This window comes from Salvia hispanica, chromosome 3 (genome assembly GCF_029641045.1).
Source record: "Salvia hispanica isolate PSC_SH4W2 chromosome 3, Shi_PSC_v1, whole genome shotgun sequence".
Taxonomy (NCBI): Eukaryota; Viridiplantae; Streptophyta; class Magnoliopsida; order Lamiales; family Lamiaceae; genus Salvia; species Salvia hispanica.
This window is the reverse complement of record NC_142694.1, coordinates 11,404,763-11,418,550: the sequence shown is the minus strand read 5'-3', so window position 1 is coordinate 11,418,550 and position 13,788 is coordinate 11,404,763. Positions and strand designations below refer to the sequence as shown.

At 36.1% G+C, this 13,788-nt stretch overlaps 2 protein-coding genes and 1 non-coding gene across 3 annotated transcripts; 2 read left to right on the top strand and 1 right to left on the bottom strand.

The window, feature by feature from the left end:
- Positions 1 to 816: 816 nt before the first annotated feature.
- On the top strand, positions 817 to 890 carry TRNAN-GUU (transfer RNA asparagine (anticodon GUU)). The gene has a single exon. It is a non-coding gene; the product is annotated as a tRNA-Asn (tRNA).
- A 1,744-nt stretch (positions 891 to 2,634) lies between these two features.
- On the top strand, positions 2,635 to 8,012 carry LOC125215510 (vacuolar-sorting receptor 3-like). Its single transcript, XM_089068322.1, has 12 exons — positions 2,635 to 3,094; positions 3,531 to 4,223; positions 4,303 to 4,391; positions 4,509 to 4,578; positions 4,643 to 4,726; positions 4,812 to 4,888; positions 4,960 to 5,041; positions 5,912 to 5,994; positions 6,087 to 6,153; positions 7,130 to 7,258; positions 7,340 to 7,449; positions 7,600 to 8,012. The coding sequence occupies exons 1-12, from the start codon at positions 2,794 to 2,796 to the stop codon at positions 7,696 to 7,698; spliced, it is 1,884 nt and encodes a 627-aa protein (XP_088924448.1). The 5' UTR covers positions 2,635 to 2,793; the 3' UTR covers positions 7,699 to 8,012.
- Positions 8,013 to 8,250: 238 nt separating this feature from the next.
- Positions 8,251 to 12,394, bottom strand: LOC148930159 (uncharacterized). The gene is made up of 9 exons (XM_089067022.1): positions 12,236 to 12,394; positions 11,784 to 11,864; positions 11,578 to 11,698; positions 11,385 to 11,479; positions 10,655 to 10,726; positions 9,907 to 10,146; positions 9,688 to 9,796; positions 8,849 to 9,035; positions 8,251 to 8,600 (listed from the first exon to the last, which is right to left on the bottom strand). Exons 1-9 carry the CDS (start codon positions 12,257 to 12,259, stop codon positions 8,516 to 8,518), a joined length of 1,014 nt encoding a protein of 337 aa, XP_088923148.1. The 5' UTR covers positions 12,260 to 12,394; the 3' UTR covers positions 8,251 to 8,515.
- Between the last annotated feature and the right edge of the window lie 1,394 nt (positions 12,395 to 13,788).

Below are 13,788 nucleotides of genomic sequence, written 5' to 3'. Positions count from 1 at the left end.
ACGAAATCTATTGTGTTCAGATTTAGAACTAAGAGATTAGAAGTTTTTAAATTAAATATGGAATCAAGCCATAAAATTTAAGATTGTTCTTCTCTAGATTTATCCTCTTTAATGACAACAAACTGTCAATTTCATCAATACTTCTTTCAAATTTGTTGCAACTCAAATCCAACTTTTTGAGAAATATTAATCTTGCTAAAGAATTGAGATTTTTCTAGAAAGAGAATTGTGACCAAGAGTTCATGAATTAAGCTTGGTAACAAAGCTCCATGAATTAGGAGTGAGCTTATATTTCGTTGACTAGTGAGAGAGGATGAAAGAGAAAGAACCATAGAAAGGACTAAAGCTTACACGAAAAATGATAATTTGGCAAAGTTTCCAGACAAAAAATTGTAAATGATAATTTGGCAAAGTTTCCAGACAAAAAAAGATGTAATCCAATACTTTAATGAAGAAGATAGTAAATTGACAAAATTGTCCTTTGTAGTCTTGAGGATATTTCGCCATAAAAAAAGTTTAACAATAAAATTGTAGATCAAAAATATTAAATCGAGGTTCAAAGACTTCGGAAGATATTTCAAATTTATAGACCAAAAGTAATACCTTAACAAAGTTCAGAGATAAAAAAAAAATCCCAGTCTTTTAAATAATGACAGTTTATCTCTAATCAATGGATTATGATGGATTTTTTATTATAGATATATTCCATCACTTGTTTTTATTAATACATAATCTTTCATGCATAGAAAATGGGACATTCGCCAAAATGATTTAGTGAGTTGCTTTATAAATTGTAAATAAAATAAATTTTATCAAGCTGGAATAGCTCAGTTGGTTAGAGCGTGTGGCTGTTAACCACAAGGTCGGAGGTTCAAGCCCTCCTTCTAGCGATTTCTAGGCTTTTTTTTAGCAAAATATTAAAGATTTAAAAATACGTTTCTGTAAAAAATAACTATATATAATTATAATTGACCTAAATTTAGTATGAGAACATGTTTCATTTTTTCACAAAAAAATCATGTTAACTTGAAAAAATACTTGCTTCATTCCTTAAAACATTATTCATTTTATCATTCTAAAATGTTTATATAAAAACTAAGCGTGGCATCTGCCATTTATCTTAGCATACTTTAACTCTTATTAAAATTAATACCCAAAGAAATAAGTAATGTTATATGGAACAGATAAAGAGCCACTCGTTTTTAATGTTAAATTGAATAATATTGACTATCAAATATTGGAGTAGCATGTTTACACAGTGCTCTTTCAAAAATTTATCCATGATTTAAAGTTTAAATAATATTGAATACTAGTAGTAATATTTATTCAATTCAAACTTTTTTTGTTCATGTCTATCGATTTGGTACTCCTTTTAGCCATCATTGGATAAATCACTTAAAAGACACCAACAGTTATTCATAATCGATATAGATGGTGATTGATGATATTGTGTTGGTCGTTTTTTCAATTTGAAGTCTTTGGACTTTTGATTATTTTGATATTTTACATGGTTAATTTTATTTTTTGGGTGGTGAATGACTGAATGGTGGCCTGGACACTTGGTTCTATATTTTAATAAATGAATGAATGATGATAAATTTTTGAATTTGTGTTGGATGTAAAATTTATAAAACATAGTAGTAATATATAAGTTCCAAATCTTAAATTTATACATAAAATATAGTAGCATATACATATGTAAAAACTATAGTGAAGATAGGTGTATATTTTAAGTAGCATAATTGTATGTACATATTATCAATAACTATGTAAATTAAGTAGTGGAGTAGTTTTTTTCGCACAATGAGCTCATGCATTTTGTAGAAAAAGGCATAAGAATAGGGAAGAGAAAATGCGCACATCATATGAATGTAAAATTGACCCTATGGTACATAAGTAAGCTCATTATAATTCTCAGGATCGGAAATTTGATGGCCACGATTTAATGTTATTGATATCATCAGAGTATAATTCTATAATTAGGGCCCGTTTGATAAGAAAGATGAGATATAACAAAATTTGTTAAATAAGAAAAGAAATGCGGGCTTCGTGTCAAGATAAGCTCGGATGAAGGTTTTTTCGTTGTTGTTTGGTAGACAAGAAATTATCTAGATTTTGTTTATAAATCATAATAAATGAGGTAGAAATACTATCCGACCAAATTTGTGAGATACATATCTTTGTATTTTAAGGAAAAATTTGCGGGCTCGGATGGGCCATAGAGAAAACCACAGGCTGACCTAGTAGGTTAACTATGATATCAAACGCTTAGAAATATTCATATAAGTATCTATATCTATGCATTACTAACTTATCAAATGGGCCCTTATCATATTGTTATTAAATTCTTTATTTTAAAAATGTTGGTTTCTAATACACCTCTACATAACATATGTATGCTCTTTGGGCGTATGCATTTATCGCTTTCCATCTACTACTACGACTAACCGACAATTTATTAGGTTGAATTTACTAATATTATAATTCTCAAACTAAACCAAACCTAATTAATAAAGTATGGTTTCTTAATCTAATTTACACGTTCACGCCTCATTCTCAAACAACAATAGTAAAAGCAGCAAAATGACGAATTTGATCACTAAAAAAGTAAAAATAGTCACAACTGCTACTCTCAACTCACTGTCATTCTTCAAGATTTTTCAACCTTCTTCTTGGAGTCTCCCGGTCAATATTTAACACACACAAGTCCTACAAAGCTAGAAAAACACCCCAAAATATCTGGAGAATTCAGCTGATCTCCAATTTCATTGATTATTCTGCAAATCCGATCAAATGGGGTGTTCTCGGGGACTAAAAGCCGCACTCTTGCTTGGAGTCGCGTTGCTGATTTTCACGGAATCAGTGGTGGGTCGTTTCGTGGTGGAGAAGAACAGTTTGAAGGTCATGTCGCCAGATAGCATAAAGGGTAATCACGATAGCGCCATCGGTAATTTCGGGATTCCACAATACGGTGGAAGCATGGCCGGAGCTGTGGTGTATCCGAAGGATAATCAGAAAGGATGTGACGATTTTGGGATTTCTTTCAAGGCTAAACCTGGAGCGATGCCTAATTTTGTTCTTCTCGATCGCGGAGGTACGGTCCTTTCTTTACCTAATGTTCAGGTGTGACTGGCATCTCCAGTAGTCAAAGGGGGCTTTTGACGACGATGATAAAGAGGCCTAATTTGATGGTGTTGTTTTTGCGAGATAGTGAGATGTCTTCTTTTGTTAGCTTACTTGGTTTCTAATTTTGCTTTGAAGCCTGTTATTTATAGGCAGTATCCCTAGTTTTGAACGATTCCCTTTCGGCTTATTCTATTGATTTTTATATCAATCTGATTTTGACAGTTCTTTTCTTAGGATGGTTATTTAGTTAGTTGACATATCATGTTATTCATTTGATTTCTAGGACGTATTTGGAATTTTGTTTTTACATTGTCTGGTTGGTGGGCTAAAAGCATAATTTCTCATCATTTTTCTGGGATGGACTCAATTCTACTGTTATTTATTATGCTTCATGTCCACTGCAGATTGTTTTTTTGCTTTAAAGGTTTGGAATGCCCAAAATGCTGGCGCGGCTGCAGTTTTAGTGGCTGATTACATTGATGAAGCATTGATTACAATGGACTCACCTGAAGAGAAATCTAGGGCTGAAAAGTACATCTCGAACATAACAATTCCATCTGCATTGATTGATAAAGGTTTTGGCGAAAAGTTGAAGGAGGCAATCAATAAAGGTGACATGGTGAATGTGAATCTTGATTGGAGAGAAGCTGTTCCCCATCCGGATGATCGGGTTGAATATGAACTGTGGACTAACAGTAACGATGAGTGTGGATTCAAGTGTGATATGCTGATGGAATTTGTGAAGGATTTTAAGGGTGCAGCTCAGATTCTCGAGAAATCTGGTTATACTCAATTTACACCACATTATATCACATGGTATTGCCCACAGGCATTTACCATAAGCAAACAGTGCAAGTCGCAGTGCATCAACCATGGAAGGTATTGTGCTCCAGATCCCGAGCAAGACTTCAGCACAGGTTACGAGGGAAAAGACGTCGTCATTGAAAACTTGAGGCAGCTATGTGTGTTCAGGGTAGCCAATGAAACTAAAAAGCCTTGGATATGGTGGGATTATGTTACAGATTTCCAAATTAGATGCCCCATGAAAGAGAAGAAATACAATAAGGAATGTGCTGAGGGTGTCATCAAATCATTAGGTGGTTGCTTATGTCTTTCTCATTAACACACATGCCTTTGTTGTGGAATACTCATGTACTGATGTTTCTTGCAAATCAGGGCTTGATCTGAAAAAAATTGAAAAATGCATGGGTGATCCTGAGGCTGATTCGGACAATCAGGTTCTGAAGGAAGAGCAGGATGCTCAGGTTAGTATTACAACAAAGTTTGGAAACAGTTTTGAAGTAAAACAGAAATTTTGTTTGCACCACCTTTTTGTCTTGAAGATGATTGTGTAAAATTTCTGAGAAGTACAAGTCCTGCAGGTTGGCAAAGGCTCACGCGGTGACGTAACCATATTGCCTACCCTTGTGGTGAATAATCGGCAATATCGGGGTATGCTCACTGCTTAATATAATTACCTCTCATATTATAATTATCTAATGTGCCTGCTGTACAGGAAAATTGGAGAAAGGGGCAGTATTGAAGGCTTTATGTGCTGGTTTTGAGGAAACAACAGAGCCATCTGTTTGTTTAAGTGGTGGTAAGATATTTTGAGAGTAAATCGTGCCATAATGAAAGCGTCCATTCACATCTACAACTTGGATTAATTGATCTGGTAACTGCAGATGTAGAAACAAATGAGTGCTTGGATAACAATGGTGGCTGTTGGGAAGACAAACCAAACAATATTACTGCTTGCAAGGTGCTTGACCAAAATTATTTTTATCATTGCAGAGGTTGCTAATTTCTAACATCTATTCTACGCACATCCAGGATACATTTAGAGGAAGAGTGTGTGAATGCCCAGTAGTTAATGGCGTGCAGTTTAAGGGAGATGGTTATAGCTCTTGCGTTGGTAAGTAAACTGGAAGAAGCTGGTTGTTTTTATGATCCTCATTATTTCTTTATAGCTGTAATGCCTCTAACGACATAAAACCGGTGTTTGAAAGTTGTTTTTTTTTTAACAATTGAGAGTAGTAAGCAATGTAAGCATGTATAAAGTTTATCTTATGCGGTCATTTTTCATTTTAGAAATAAATATACACAAGCATCTTTTGATCGCTTGGATCTAGTTTTTTGTGCCATGCATTTAAACAAGATCGCACAAACTTTGTAATACATCACGGAATTATATGTGAAGTGCTAATCAAATGAATCATGTGTCAACATTGCTGTGAGGGGTCTTGGTTGTGTAGTTATTCACATTATTATCATGAACTGGAGTAGGCGCATGGCTTCCATAATATGATGATATATGCAACCTCACCAATGATTGTTTCTTTCAACCTTACATAGTAACATACTCGGTAATATGTGGACAAAATTTCAGCAACTAACATGAAGGGTGAAAAGTGGAGGTTTTGTCCCATATTTAAAGCCACATAGAACTGCATGCCAGTACTTCTAATTTTTTATTAAAATCATAAATTATGACAGTGCTTTCCATGTGGATTCTGATACTAGTGTTGAAGGCATATAATTCTCTCCTAGATGCTCACTCACATCATCTTGTAAATCAATGGGCTAGTGCAAAAATAGAACAATTAGTTCTGTATATTTTTTAACCATAGTTCTTGTTTGTAGGAATTATATTTGGTAGACCACTTCAAATCTTTATTTATCCGCTAGAATTAGGAGACAAAACTCTTATTTCCTTGCAAAAATATCTTAAGCTGTTTGGAGATAATTGTCTAGTTGTCATAATTTTTTCCCATATTTAATGCAGCAAGTGGACCTGGGCGCTGCAAAATCACTAATGGTGGATGCTGGCACGACACCAAAAATGGGATCACTTTCTCTGCTTGTGTGGTTGGTTTCTTACTTTCTTATGATGTTTAGTTATTATTTCCAAAATTAATTATTTGGTCCGATATAAAATTTTTGGCATTCCTTTTTAACAGGATAATGATGATGGGAAATGCACATGCCCTCCAGGATTTAAAGGTGATGGTGTCAAAAGCTGTGAAGGTAAGATACCTTGATTTTTTTTACGTATTTTGGATATATGTTATACCTTTGTGTCCCTCCAGGCGCATTTTTCACGTGTCCGGTTCATGAAGAATAACTCCACTGCACTAAGTATTGTTATATAGTTCCATTATATTAAAAACTAGCACTTCACTGATAAGCTGCCGAAACGTTACTTCCACTAGTCTTAACTGAATTGCCAAATGAAAAAATTGCTATCTCCAAAATGAATCAATAAGATAAATTGCAAGTTTTGTCTTCTCAGCTCAGCTAAAACTTCATTAAATATCTTGGGCGAGTGATGATCCTAAATTTGTTCATATATCAAGTTTCCATTGTACATGGCTGAGCTTAGGAGGTTGCATTGATTTTGTTATGAAGAGGATCATGCATTTAAGATGATTGTATTGGAAATTGGGAATTTTATTGACTTTACTTTTATAGTATATAAATATTATGAAGTGTTTTTTTAGAAAATGAGGGGTTCATTGTAAAGGTATGGTTCTACATGAAAAATAGTAGTAGTAGTATGTAATATGGTTGGAAAAATATATAAAGTGGGCCCAGTGAAAAAATTACAACTGATGCCAAGAAACATGACCAAAGCAAAGCCATAGTTTCGAAGCCCTTCTTGGTTGCCTATACTATTAAAGGTTTTTATTATTAAGTCAATTCATGAAGGATGCTAGTTACAAAGTAACACATGAAAACACATTAATTGGTTGCTTTCATTAACAAGATTGATGCATCTGCAATTCCTCTCTGCTATTGTTATGGAACATATTTAGGAAGTGGAGGATGGCATGGAATACTATGTCATCAACTGAGAATCGGATATGACTATTGGGCAAATCTTGCTTACAAATTGAAAGATTTGTGGACATGAGGCTAAAAAAGATCATCACTTTCTATATGACTGTCCACTGTTTTCTTGAAGAAAATTCTGCCCTTCGCTGATTTTCTTTTATACATACAGATATTGATGAATGTAGCGAGAAGAAGGCATGTCAGTGCCCTGAATGCAGTTGCAAGAATACTTGGGGTAGTTATGAATGCACCTGTAGCGGAGACCTGTTGTACATCAGGGACCATGATACCTGCATAAGTCAGTCCACTTTCATCTTTTTGTCAAGTCGCTGGTTCACTTCGATTCGTCTGTTTTTCATCAATTACATTTCTTGTGCAGGTAAGAGGGCTACCGAGGTCAGGTCTGCCTGGACTGCTGTTTGGGTCATTTTTCTCGGATTGGCTATGGCTACCTGTGGAGCATATCTGGTGTACAGATATAGGCTGAGGGTATGCTTTCTAAACATATCACTATATTATCTTGTTTCATATCATTCATGGATTCACGATTGGTACTAAGCAAAAGCATGGCGTTTACTAGTTAGTTACGGCACTTCAAAGTCATTAACATGATATAATTTCTTGTGTGATGTTTGTCAGTCGTATATGGACTCGGAGATACGGGCTATAATGGCGCAATACATGCCGCTAGACAGCCAAAACGAAGTTGTAAGTCATGCAAATGAAGAGCGTGCTTGAAGATGGAGAACAGGCATTGGCGTGCAAGGGTGTGATGTAGCGGTAACGCGGTTGGGAAGATAAAGAGTTATATATATTAGTAAAACTTTGTTGGGATTATGAAATTTAACCCTCAAATGTATTTGGTGAACAAGAAGGTGATAGGTTCGAACTGTGTACATTTTAGCAGATAGCATTTTGTATACAATAGATGATGCATCAAACCCTTTTCTTGATGTAAGGAAAGACACCTTGTTATTCACAAAATGAGTCTTGTATTAATTTAATATTGTGGAAAACTAGGATTTTGAGTGGACCTTTTTCTTTTCTGTTTCTCTGTGGAAATGTTTTATGCAGATTTTAGATGTATGATGGTTAAATCGCTTGGTTCAAGTCCGTGTAAGTGTGCTGAGATTTATATTAAAGTTAATACTATCATATTGTTGTTGTGATTTTTACTGAAAATTAAATTTTTTGAAACAAAAAGATGTCTTAAGTGGGAAAATGAAAGAATCTTATGCAAGCATTGTAGTGCACAGAATACTTGGGTTGCCGATGCTCTAAGCCCAATACTGTGACTGAAGTTTTAAATCATTCAAAGCAGTGTCCCATATAAAAGGTACAATTCAATCGATTACATCGCTCTGAACTCGTCAATGGTACTTTAGCTACACAATCCGGAAACAAGATCACGGGAGAGAGGGTTACGAAATTGAATATTGCTTAGACCAAAAATCACATCTTGGAGATTTTGTGTTTTCTACAAAAACCATAAAATTAACAAAGGTCCTTCATCGGCTGTGTTATAGCCTGAATCACTCTCACTCTCAAAGGTTGATCATTGTGGCTCGTCATCGCCCAATTCGTCACCCAGACCACGTGCAATTCTGTAATATAGAATACCCATTGTCGCCATGCACGCCCTGTGCAAACGAGAAAAAGCTTGTAAATGAATTCATGCTCATAACTGAAGCAAGGAAAGCAGAGAAAAACTCTATCAGCTAAAATTTGAAAACAATCTGCCAATCTTATTGACCAAGCTATCGAACTACCATTCCTAGGAAAAGCTTACAATATCTGTTAAAAGTAAAATATGCAAAGAATTATAGATGAAAATTTCCAAATAAATTTTCAGAACCAAATGAAACAACTGCAGGTAATAATATCTTACATGATGGCTAAAATTAAGAGCAACTTCCTTGGGTCCATTCGTGAAGTCTTGTGGTGCCTTGTACGGCGTTCTGGGCCATCATCCCCATGAGATGCATCTTTCCTTGGTGGCGCAGTCACTGGTAGAGTAGGCAATGCACTAGACCAGAAAGGCAGCAATGACCTGAGGAACTTATGGCGAAATGAACCTACATTTCATAATTCCACACACCTGATTTAGCATTGTGCAATGTAGAATATCATAAGTCGCACCTGGCAGAAACCAATTTGATTGTACACCGCAGGATAGAAAACATATCACCAAATATATCCAAACATGGACAATCAATCTAGATTTGAGGTGAAAACTAGTGCATCTGTAAAAGTCAAAATATCTTTACCTATGCAAATATTGTTTTGTTCTTTCATTTCACTGAACCTAATTGGAACCCTTGATTTACAATTTAGTGTAGAAATCCACGTACAAAAGCCTTGGGATATGAAAAATCATAAGTAACAAGGTAGTATGTTTAATTGTTGCTTTCAGTTCCAGATATAGTAGAATGAAAACTGAACAAATCAACAATTTTAGGAATAACTAGAGTTTGTAAAAGGCATGAATATCCAACCAAAAAGGCTTCATTAGGAAAGTAATATGTTCGAGACTGAGGTTGACAAGGAAGGTGCTGATTGCCAGGGTGAGAATATTATGAAGCAGGGTTCTGGGGCTGGACCAAGTTGCATGGATGAGCAGGTTGTGCATGGCCTTAGGTTGGCATAAGGATTTCCTATCTATTTATTTCCCATTCTATTGCTTTGCATTTTAATCAAATATCTTAGCAGTAAATAACTTCAACACACCTCTTCGAGAGTACTTTTTCCTATTTGCGTCTTCATCGTCGGCATAATATGGAACCTCTGAGCTTTGTCTCTCCACTTGCATAGCACCTTTTCGTGTGGTTGCACCAGGCTGGGAAAAAAGAAGTTTGAGAAACCCATAACCAGCCAGACGCAAACCACACAAGACATGGAGGTGAAGAGCGAAAGCTACAAAACAATTAATGCATAAAAATATCTTACACCAGTGGGACTTGTGTTTTTCATAAAGTCAGGTCCATGATTGGGTAAAGATGACGTCCCAGAGCCATATCCATCTATCTCCAAAATATCCAGATTTTCAGGTCTTTCAGTAGAAGCTGCAATTTTACCATCAGAGGTGTGTGCCAAGGGTTCGGAAGCAAATGCAGGTGGAGGACTACGGGATTCTGCTCCCTGGAGTGCTACTGGGTGGTTCCCAAATACATTCTTCTCCAAACCAGTCTGCAAGAGAGGTCATGTATATCAGATGTGAGAAGAGCATGCATTAAAAAGAAGAGTGAAAGTTCCCAACTGATTTATATGCACAAAGTTCTGTAAATCCACTACGCCCAAAAAAAGATTAAATTGAAGAAGAGAGCACCTAGAAAATTGAACCAAATTCTATATAAATAATAACATAAGCAACCAAAAGATTCATAAACACACATTATAACAGTTTCCACAAAAGATATTGTTCAACCCAATGCTGGGTCTCACAATGCAGGAACAAGATCATAGCAAAAGTATCCACAAATCCAAGAAGCACTTAGTGACATATGAGTGTTTCTTACTCTAAAAAATAGATCATCTAGAATGCATGAGCCATGGCTTTTGTCAAGAGAGATAGACACCACCAAAGTAAAAAAAAAAAAGTACTCCGTACTAACTAACTTCTCTAACCAGATATGAGATTTAACAGTTTATAAGTAACAACATTATGCAACCAAAAAATAGAAAATGATTATACAACCTGCATAATTGCATCTTTCAACTTTGAATGGAGGCGTGATCCTGAATCTTTCACACTTTTCGGAGGCCATATCTGTAAGTTGAGCATCAGTTGTGAAAAAGTATCATGGTCTAAAGGGAGATACCTACAAACAATCTTAGCGGTAAAGATCCTATGGAATAACTTCAGGAACACACATGATTGTCATAGATAGCAGAGCAAAATCTGACATTCCATCCCAAATCCAGTAAGATGAAGTAAAATACTCCTACCCAAGGTTTTATAGAGTTATATAAACATATTTTCATTTTTTCTCATGTTACTTTGTCAGTATATGAAGTATATAAAACCTAGTTTCCAATTTTAAGACTGTGACCTCCTGACTCCTTACATACCATGTGCTTCGTAGGTGTTTCCAATTTTACGATCATCTAATCTATGATCTTGATTAGATGAACAGAAACAGCAAGGAGGTGTTGCCGTGTTGGCAGAGAAATCTTAACAAAAAATAGTCTCTTATACTCCTGTCCCCATTGGATGTTAAGGTAAAAGGTAACATTTGTAAACAAACACAACACTATACTATTTAATAGGATTTCAAAAGTCATTTATCTCATCCTCGGAACATAAACCTCCCAATCCCTGACAAAACATACCCTTATTGTATCACCATAACATTGTCAAAAAGGAAAGCAGAAAAAGCAAGTGTGTGTAGCTGAACATTCCAAGTGTTTCCATAAGCAGAACATACCGGTGTAGAACAGGCTGGGCAGACATATCCAGCAGGAGCTGTTTGCGGAGGAAAACTTTTAACATGCGAAACTAAACAATCCGAATGTATCACATCTGCACATTCCAAGCATTGAGTTAGATGCATAGCTAGCCTCAACATTTTCCCCTCTAAACTAATTTGAATATGAATATAAAGAAGCATGAAGACGTACGCAAACAGCCCAATCGAGCAGTTTGAGGGTCAGTCCCTTCTGCAAGATCAGCTTGACAATGGCAGCATTTAGGAGGCCAATCATACTCTCCATCAATTACCCACTCCGAGTAAGTACGCACCTAAATGCAACAACATGTTTGTTTAACAGCTACACAGGCAATACTTCTCCAAAACTGAATTTCGATGAATTGTTATTAATCATACCACACAGATTTGGTGTTCCGGAAAGCATATACATTCACCACACACCGGCACCTTGTGGACGAAGCAATACAACTTAGTCGCCTAAAACCAAATAGATAAAACTCATCAGCTTTCCAAAAATCGGGAACAAAAAAAACACCATCAGTAAATCCATATATCACTGTATTGCGCAATTTGATTCCATATTGCGCAAATCCATCGACGAACTAGATTCCACCGCCTATCACTATATCAGTAGCGAAAAAAAACGCAAGCTCGAATCTGCTAAGCTAGTCGATCGCAAACTACAATCTAAATTACAAAATCGAACGATCTCCTATATTATGAGGGAAAATGGCGAATACGATCGGATCTAAAACCACCACCGATTGCAAATTAAATTATACTATACAACAATTCAATCAATTTCAGAAATTACATACAATAGAATAAGGCAAACCAGTGAAATATACCTTGCGGCATTTGCAGACCACCATGCTGTAGAGCTGCTGGATAAAAAACCAGATCGAAATTGAGATTAGAGGGTTTTAGGTGAAATTTTTTGGTGTAGAAATTGCAGTGACAGTATTAGCATCGTGTCGGAGAATTCCTGATTTATTTTGGTTACGAATCGTGGAAAAAATCATTAATTTTATTTGTACTTTCACTATTTATTTAATTATTCAAATTTCGTGGACAAACCTCTCTTAATTTATTTATAATTACTTTCTATTTATTTATTTATGTACTTACTTTTTTCGCCCAATTATTAGACATTTCATTTTGTGGGATAGTCCATCTGGCGTATTACTTCCTCCATTCTATAGTAATAGAGGTAAAACTTTTCGGCACGAAAATTAAGAAAAATTGTGTTAGGTGAGTTAAGTAAAAAGAAAATAAAATGAAAAATGAAAAAGGTGGAGAGATGAAAATAGAAAAGATCCAACTTTCGATTCACTCGTGGAATCCGGGCGGTCCGGAGGAGGCCATTACGGCTCCTCTCTTCTCGAGAATCCATACACCCCTTATCAATGTATGGACAACTATCTCTCGAGCACAAGTTTAGGTTCGTCCTCAATGGGAAAAGAAAATAGAGCACCTAACAATGCATCTTCACAGACCAAGAACTACGAGATCACCTCCTTTATTCTGGGGTGACGGAGGGATCGTACCATTCGAGCCGTTTTTCTACTTTATTATTTGCCGGTGCAGTTGCTAAGTCTGCACAATTTCCCCTTCATGTGTGGTTACCTGATGCTATGGAGGGACCCACTCCTATTTCAGCTCTTATACCCGCTGCTACCATATGGTAGCAGCGGGGATTTTTCTTGTAGCTCACCTTTGCGACAAGAGAAGGAATTAGTTTTAGCTTTTATGACGCCCGGAGCCATGTGTAGCCTGCGCGAAGGAAGCCTAGACTGGCGAGACGAGCCGTTTATCATTACGATAGGTGTCAAGTGGAAGTGCAGTGATGTATGCAGCTGAGGCATCCTAACAAACCGGTAGACTTGAACCTTGTTCCTACATGACCTGATCGAATGAAAGAGGAAAAAGTAAGAGAGAGTAAAATAGGTGTGGAAAAATGTGTTGACTTTTACTAAAAGGGAAATGACTCTATTACTATGGGACGGATGAAAATGGAAAAACGCCCCTGTTACTGTGGAATGAAGAGAGTAGTATTTAGTGGAGCATAAAAATAGATTAAAATTTTCCAAAAACATAATACTCCTAGTAAAGAAGGCTTCAATGTTATAGTCATTGTGTGATTCATAAAATTGCAGCATGCATAAATCTTGTAATCTATCTTTCAGAGACTTTCACAGCTCTGTGTCATAGTATTTCTCTACTGGGCTTATTCCTATTGGGCCTTTTCTATTTTCAGCTAATTACTTACGGCCCATTTCTATATCCAAAAACCACTCACGGCTCGAGATCCTAATGACGCCACCAACAACGGCTCTGTGATTCTATTCCTTACCGTCAATTTCTTAACATCATTAGTTCTAAGTAACAGCCCTTCCCAAGC